We start from the raw sequence: 8,981 nt of genomic DNA on the forward strand, positions 1-8,981 counted from the left end.
AATAAAACCATAAACATCTGGTTAAAGGCAAATTTGCTCACCAAAAATTAATGGGCTATATAGCACTTGTTTTTGTCCTTCCAGCTGTCTCATTCTATAAATATGTAACAGGAACTTGCACAAGAGTGTCTAGACACTACCAATACCTGCTTTTCCATCAATTAATGTACCTTGTAAGTAAACTGCCAATTTCTGCATATATAAATTTCTTAAAGTTTGGATACTTCTGATCACAATGGGACCATAACCACACATGGTAACATATATGGCAACCCGAATTACAGTTATGTGTCTTGCTTTGTCTGGCACTGTTGCCTGTGGAATAACAAACAAGTAAGCATGTTATATCTTTAAACATGGAAAGGTGTGAAATCCCTACCAAACAAAGTAATGGCCAAACCAATTATAAATTGCAAAGCTTAAGGTAATGCTCTTACACTGCCTGTACACACATCATATATATACTACATATTACAATCCCTGTAATGATGATTAATCACAGGCAACAATAACATAATTATCCAGACTTACATATGATGATTCACCCTTGCCTCCCTACTCTTTGCTTAACCCCATTTATCTCTGCCCCTCTATGAATTAGATTTATTTTAAAAAATGCATTTCCTTTATATTGAGTCTTCAGGCAGTTCTAACCTTAAAGCAGATTTGCCCAAGTTGATACACCTAACAAACTAATACACTAGGACTGGCTGTACAATATGATATTTGACAATAATTTCTGTGACCATTCTGATTAAACTTGTCATCAGGCTGGATATATCTGCTAACTTATATGATACAAAATGAGGAAACAATATTTACAATAAATTCACTGTAAAGCATTACACTAAAAGTATATGTATTGCATAATACATGAAATGATGTCACAACAAATATTGAAAATAGCAGACAGGGTCATGTTCAATTTTTATTTAATAATTTATCTAAGCTTTAGACAGAATTCTAATTCTGCAAGTTTTAGGTATGTTTACCTCTAATAAAGTGACTTAATTTGCTTCTCATAGCCAGATAAAAAATCAATGTTTTTTTTCTCAGAAACAGTATTGTGATACCAAGAGACAGAACCTTACCCTTTGCAGTGGCATTATAAACAGTTTAAAAGAAGTCTATCACACCAGTGTTATAAAATATTGCTTAATTTGCAATATAAAAAAATACCAAATGTACACCAACCACCTAATATGTATCTATAGGGCAAGTTCCAAAAATAATATAGGACAGATTGAAGAAAACTCTTTACTTTCATTCTACAATTACCTTGATATAATGTCCCCTGACCATAACAAATGGATGAAAGGAGAAAAGAGTGTCACAGGTTATGTGTCTTCACAAAAGTATTATCCTATTGCTAAAAAAATAATTCTAGTGTTGAAATTTCATATGATAATGTGCACAGCAAACTTTATATTTTTGTATTTTTACCCCATTTAATAGCTACTCTAAAAAGTTTAGGAAAGTTTAACTAACCAATTCACAAAACATTCAGGTTTGTACATTCTAAATAATATAACATAACTAGAAAAGAACTATATAGTTCATAATCAACATCCTCCGGTTCCTTGTACAAAGCCTTAAAAAAAAAAAAAAAAAAAAAAATTCATGTTCACATTTCTACCACCCAATGCTGAAAGTATTGTAACACTATTGTCCAATCAAGATGATGAAGTAATATGAAATTAGAAGTAATTCTGACGTTGTAATGAAGTAAAAGAAATACATACACTAGACTGCAATAAAACATTTTTGATATACTGCTAGAGTTCACTCAATAAGAAGTTCATTAGACAGCATCATTACTTTCAATACATTTAACAATAGCTTATGTATTCCAAAGTACAGTTGAATATAAACTTTCTCTATTCTGTTTTTAAAACATTACTTAATACTGTCTTAATAAAAAAATAAAAAAATATATACCAAATGCCTTTAGTGGTACTTTGTGATACCGAGTCACTCACCCGATTTTATACAATCAAAAAGGCTCCTTGTCAACCTAAGAACACAAACAGGACAATTAACAGACTAATAAATCTACAGACTCGTGATTAAAGTCATAAATAGAAGTAGGACTAACTTAAAATGAGTCAAAATTTCCATTTCTGTCCGCCGTAGGCCTACCTTTCTGTCTGACTGTCTTACACATCTCTCGAGCGCGATCTTGGTTATTCCGGAACCACATGCCAAAGACACTTTCCTTCTTGGCTTTCATAATATGAATAGTCTAAATAACGATATACATTAATCCAGTCTAAATACTTCCTGTTCCTGATAATCCCGTCACAAAAGCATATTATGAGGCTTCTTGAGTGCTAATGCCAAGACCACTTGTTGACGGTCTATTTACCGTTGCTTCAGGGCGGTATTCTTTTAAAATGTTATTACACCAGATGGGATATAATATTAACTCACCCAGTCAAGACATATTTAAGCTCTTGGTGATGAACTAAGACGCTAAAATCGGTCTATTCAAAACAAGTGTTCCTTCCATCAGCCATGTTGGTGTGGGTTATCTTGATCATTTGTCCGATTACCTGCTTTTGTTTTTTGTTTTATTTCTTGTCTAGCATCAGGATTGCTTCAGACGTTTAATGGATAATTTTAGTACAAAATATCATAAATAAAATGTCTTCAGTTAACCATGCAACATATATACGGCAAAAGTCACAAAATCCAAAGAAAGGACAGCGATCACCGAAGTCAATCTTTAAAGCTTTCGGACGCCATCACAGACGCAGAGGGAGATCAAGAGCTGATTGGCTGACCGGATTGTTGTCATCTGAAGCTCGACTCTGATTGGTTAATCGGCAAAGGACACGGCTCTTCTGCTAAATAATTATTTCTTCTTTTCTTCACCTGCTATCGTTTTTATCTTTTTTCTTTATCGTGGTCTACATGCCATATTGCAAGGCTTTATATTTTGGTGTGTCCATGAAGAAATTATCTAAGACTCTGGTTACGAACATAAAAGAGAGCAGCGGAACAACATTAGTCTTGCAATAAATCACTCTGTGGTGATAAGTTATTTACTAAAATGAGCTACAGTCATTTGTTTACATCATAAGAACAATCAAAATTAATATTCTAATCTGGCTAGCTAAATATACATCTTACAGCGGCTCTTATCAAACTTTACATATATCGCTTAACGTTTAAATTGTTTTGAAGAAGAAAAAAACATTAACATTAGGGCAAAGTCTAAAATACAGACCAACAAAATAATCACTTAAACCCTCCTGTTCCCCATCATTAACTTGTCGCCGATACAATTAGCGCGGGACAAATGGTGGTTAAGAAAGCGCAGAAAGGCACTCATTGAATGGCTCTTCTGCTCTCCTGCCGTCAGTGGGTGAGTGTCTGGCCTGGAGTGTGGGTGTCGTGTGACGTTCTCCCTGCTTTTGTGAGTTATTGAGTTCTGCAGCATGTATTTTTGCTCGGAGGGTCGTCATGGGTTGTGTCGAAAGCAAAAAAGTGGTGGAGAATGTATCTAGCAGTGATATCAAGACCGTGTGCCACCTCGAGGATGTGTTTGGCGATGAGAAGTGCCGGGGTGAAGGACTTTCCGAAACCGAAGTCAAGTGCGAACTTAGGGTCGACGACGGGAACAACCTTGCAGAGAAGATCAAACTCGAAAGGCTAAACAAGAGTAACAAGTTTAAGACCAAGTACGACCCGCGAATCACGGCCAAATATGATATCAAAGCACTCATAGGCAAGGGGACGTTCAGCAAGGTGGTTCGGGTCGAGAACAGACTCACGAAGCAACCTTATGCCATCAAGATCATCGAGTCCAAGGAAGGGCGGGAGGCATTCGAGGCCGAACTGGCAATATTACGGCGTGTGAAGTGCCCTTATATAATACAGTTAGTGGAGGTGTTTGAGAGTGTGGATAAAATATACATGGTGATGGAACTCGCCACGGGCGGAGACCTCTTTGACAAAATCATGACCAAAGGCCCTTTCTCGGAGAGGGACGCGGTCAAGGTCCTCAAGATGGTGCTGGAGGGCGTGAAGTACTTGCACAATCTAGGCATCACTCACAGGGATCTGAAGCCGGATAACTTACTATATTACCACCCGGGGACGGACTCCAGACTCATGATCACGGACTTCGGTCTGGCCCACACCAGGAGGTAGGTCGGTGCCGGGTCGGGTAGTGCGACTTCGGGTCCGTGAGGGACGTGGAGACCCGCACGAGACACGTTGTGTTGCAGATTCACATTTAAGTGTTAATTAAAACAATATAGTATAAACCATTTTGTCGAGTAGTAGTTATCCCATGAGATTTAGTTTAGTGTGTCAATAGTATGCAAGTGTTTGAAGGTTAATTATTAGTTTTTTAACGATTAGGTATAAATTTTGAAAAAATACCGTTATTGTGAGACTGCACGAGCGTGTGCTTGCATGCGCGTGTTTGTGTATGCTTGTATATGTGTTTGTGTATGCTTGTATATGTGTTTGTGTATATTTATAGGCCTACTGTTGATGTGTGTGGTTGTATATGTGATTGTGTATATTTATAGGCCTACTGTTGATGTGTGTGTGCTTGTACTCGTTCTGGCGTGTGTAAATGTATTAGGTTATAAGAAAGATTTTCATTAGCTTTGCAGTTTCGCACGAATGCATCTAACTTTGTGTTTACAAAAGTGCCAGTTGTTGTTATGGTATTATATTAGTCAAACCTGTTCAGACCTGTTTCTTGAAGTTTATATTGCACAAAGGTTGGTATTTGATAATGTTAACGAATCGGTATTTTTTGTTTCACAGCTGTATAATCTTGCAACTATTATTTCTTATTTCAATTATCCACGTTGTAATATGCGTGGATCTCTTATTATTTTCCATCGCAACTGATGTAAATGAAAGTATTTGTAATGCTTACGAAGTGACCTTACCCCTCAGATTAAGCCCTGTTACTTCACAGATTAAGCCCTGTTACTTCACAGATTAAGCCCTGTTACTTCACAGATTAAGCCCTGTTACTTCACAGATTAAGCCCTGTTACTTCACAGATTAAGCCCTGTTACTTCACAGATTAAGCCCTGTTACTTCACAGATTAAGCCCTGTTACTTCACAGATTAAGCCCTGTTACTTCACAGATTAAGCCCTGTTACTTCACAGATTAAGCCCTGTTACTTCACAGATTAAGCCCTGTTACTTCACAGATTAAGCCCTGTTACTTCACAGGTTAGGCCTTGTTACTTCACAGATTAAGCCCTGCTACTTCACAGATTAAGCCCTGTTACTTCACCTCTTCCTGGGAAATCCACACACATCCCAACCCAGGCGCCGTGGACTTGCCTCCCGTACGGAATTTGTCGCGACCTTTCTTCATTTTGACATTTTTTGCATACACATTATTTCATGTATTAATGAGTAGATTTCCTCTTTGAATATCATAGTAACATCGCATTTTCCTGTAAATGTATGCCTAGTATAACGTGTTGAACAACTTTCTTATTAACTTGCGACGGCAATATCACAGATGAAAATGGTCTTATTTTTCGGTCATTCTTCCCATTTTAGACAAATTTTACCTTGTACTGCATGGCTGCGGGAAACTGAAGCTATGCCAAAAAATCTTTGTGGGTCCAAAACCCCTGCTTGTCAACACACCGCATAAAACATCACATCATACTGTACACCGCACATGATACCACACAACACAACACAACACGCACACAAGCAGAGAGGGAGAGAGGTATTATAGTTATTCTAATCCGTCACCTAATGTGCCATCAGTCATTTTGCAGACGCTGTTTATTTTCTGAAATCCATAATCCAAAAGAGATCTGGTTTTATTTCAGAAACTATCCGAGGTTTTGTTGAGCCTTGCAGGTTTTATGTGAAACCTCCCACGTAATGCTTAGCTGGGAAGGATACAGATCTCGATGAAGGCGCGAGAAATTTGGTCCAGAGGCATAACATCAGTTTATGCGAAGACCTGCGGAAGTGGGGCTTGTCGAAAGCTGGGATCATGAGCTACAACTGCATAGTTTAAGTTTCCAATGCAAAGTTGCAGAGAACATCAAGTAAAGTGCGATTAAATTTTTTTGAGCCCTTCGTTAACTGTTGACCGGAAGTTTCACTCTTAACGTTCATTCTTTGCGGATGGGAGCACACGTGCATTCTAGGAATTACTGTGATAGATTTATCCTGTGGAATTTAGTATGTATGGTGTGTACCAGCGCCAACAGCACAAAGGATTTTCTTGCTGCGTCTGCGTATGGAGGGCGTGGGCCCGTCAAGCCGCTGCCGCTCTGCGTCTTTCAGCACTTGTCAGAGAAGGATTACCTTTCTCCTTCCAGATGAAAGGCATATTAGCCAGCCCAGTGCAAGAAATGCGATTGCATATTATGGAACCCAGCTATGGATGATTTTCCTTCCTTGTGTATGGAATGACTGCCTCACGCAGCCACTTTGACAGTCCGAAGAAAGTTGTCACAGTACATGCTGTGACGTAAGCTGTCACTTTTAGGATATGTACGCCAGAACTCCCATGATTTCAGGTTCGTTTGTCATTTTTGTGGAGACATTGCTCGTTCTCTGCATGGGTGCAGGGCTACATAGCACAACCCACAATGGGCTGTATTTCAATAAGATAACCGATCTTACTGACCCTTTCAAGTGGTACATCACAAAGGACACGTGATGGCTGCGGATTGCGTGGTGATGGTCAGGAGATCGCCGTCAAATATGATATAACAAGATGAAACGAATTCAAATGAATAAATGATTTACATAAAACATATATGCTGATAGAACAGGTAGAAAAGATTTGTCAATTTATCTATCTTCAGCCATGGAGTGAACCGTCATAGTACCAGACGCCTGGATGACTCTGGTCTATTGATAAGCCAGGAGATGGTCTGCCTGAATTAAGACATTGGTCAGATCAGTCTCGAGCCCACTGACATAGCCAGGCACAGGACTTTCACCCCCAGCCACAAAGAATGGCTTCATCCACCCTCCACCTGTGGCTGGGGGATCCTGGGCGCTAGTGCAGTCTCCGGAAAGTCACTACCTTGGAAGGCCTTGTCAGATGACAGTCTCGTTCTCTCGAGAGGCGTACCATTAGTAGCAGAGAGTTCTAGGATATTACTTCAGAAATTTCTGGTCTTTGTCTTTCTTTCGGGGCAAGACTTCTTCGCTTGAGTTGTGTGGTAGCAGGTTGCACTTGGCTGGAGACAAAATGATTGGCAAGGAAGTCTCGTGTGTGTGTGTGTGTCTGTGTGTGTGTCTGTGTGTGTGTCTGTGTGTGTGTGTGTGTGTGTGTGTGTGTGTGTGTGTGTGTGTGTGTGTGTGTCTGTGTGTGTGTGTGTGTGTGCGCGCGCGCGCATTTATAAGTATATGCATATGTGTATATGTATGTATGTTTGTATATGTATATGCATATGTGTATATTTATGTATATGTGTATATTTATGTATATGTGTATATTTATGTATATGTGTATATGTGCATACATAAGTATATGTATGTATGTATGTGTATATGTGCATACATAAGTATATGTATGTATATATGTATATGTATATGTATATGTATATGCATATGTGTATATGTATATGCATGTGTGTATATGTATATGCATGTGTGTATATGTATATGCATGTGTGTATATGTATATGCATGTGTGTATATGTATATGCATGTGTGTATATGTATATGCATGTGTGTATATGTATATGCATGTGTGTATATGTATATGCATGTGTGTATATGTATATGCATGTGTGTATATGTATATGCATGTGTGTATATGTATATGCATGTGTGTATATGTATATGCATGTGTGTATATGTATATGCATGTGTGTATATGTATATGCATGTGTGTATATGTATATGCATGTGTGTATATGTATATGCATGTGTGTATATGTATATGCATGTGTGTATATGTATATGCATGTGTGTATACGTATATGCATGTGTGTATACGTATATGCATATGTGTATACGTATATGCATATGTGTATACGTATATGCATATGTGCATATGTATATATGTTTATGCATATGTGTATGTCTATGTATATATGTATATATGTATGTATGTGTGTGTATATGTATATGAATGTATTTGTATGTATGTAAATATATATATAAATATATATGAATATATATATATAAATAATATTTATCATATGTATCATATGTATATCTTTCCCCAGGGGAGTAGTTGTTTAGGTAATCATATCTACGATAGACTCACCCTCTACCGTATCTAGGTTTGATTTACCCAAAATTATGCAAAATTAAGTGCACACACAAATCACCGCATGCGAGTGAGTGAGTGTACATCTGTGTGTTTGTACTTTTGTACATCGTCCGCGTGCCATCTACACATTGGTGATGGCACGAATACAAAATGATATATGTATATAAATGTAGATATATGTGTGTATATATGTATATGTAAATATATGTATGTATATATGTATATGTAAATATATGTATGTATATATGTATATGTAAATATATGTATGTATATATGTATATGTAAATATATATGTATGTATATATGCATATGTAAATATATGGATGTGTATATGTGTATGTAAATATATGGATGTGTATATGTGTATGTAAATATATGGATGTGTATATATGTATATGTAAATATATGTATGTATATTGATATATATGTGTATATTGATATATATGTGTATATTGATATATATGTGTATATTGATATATATGTGTATATTGATATATATGTGTATATTGATATATATGTGTATATTGATATATATATATGTGAATATTGATATATATAAATGAATATTGATATATATAAATGAATATTGATATATATAAATGAATATTGATATAAACATGTATAATATATGTATAGATACATATGTTTATATTCATATATATGTATATATATATTGATATATATGTTAATCGTTTTATATATGTATATATTGATATATATGTTAATCGTTTTATATAT

At 36.5% G+C, this 8,981-nt stretch overlaps 2 protein-coding genes across 2 annotated transcripts in view; one reads left to right on the top strand and one right to left on the bottom strand.

The window, feature by feature from the left end:
- The window catches only part of LOC125038311 (cyclin-Y-like protein 1), a 22,975-nt gene extending 20,404 nt beyond the window's left edge, over positions 1–2,571 (bottom strand). Inside the window, exon 1 of the mRNA XM_047631817.1 lies at positions 2,431–2,571. The gene's annotated coding sequence lies outside the window, so the exon portion shown is untranslated. The remainder of the gene's footprint in view (positions 1–2,430) is intronic.
- A 772-nt stretch (positions 2,572–3,343) lies between these two features.
- LOC125046511 (serine/threonine-protein kinase H1 homolog) lies at positions 3,344–4,158 on the top strand. Its single transcript, XM_047644328.1, has one exon. The coding sequence runs from the start codon at positions 3,466–3,468 to the stop codon at positions 4,153–4,155; it is 690 nt and encodes a 229-aa protein (XP_047500284.1). The 5' UTR covers positions 3,344–3,465; the 3' UTR covers positions 4,156–4,158.
- The last annotated feature ends 4,823 nt before the right edge of the window (positions 4,159–8,981 follow it).

The sequence above is a fragment of the Penaeus chinensis genome, chromosome 1, assembly GCF_019202785.1.
Source record: "Penaeus chinensis breed Huanghai No. 1 chromosome 1, ASM1920278v2, whole genome shotgun sequence".
NCBI lineage: Eukaryota > Metazoa > Arthropoda > Malacostraca > Decapoda > Penaeidae > Penaeus > Penaeus chinensis.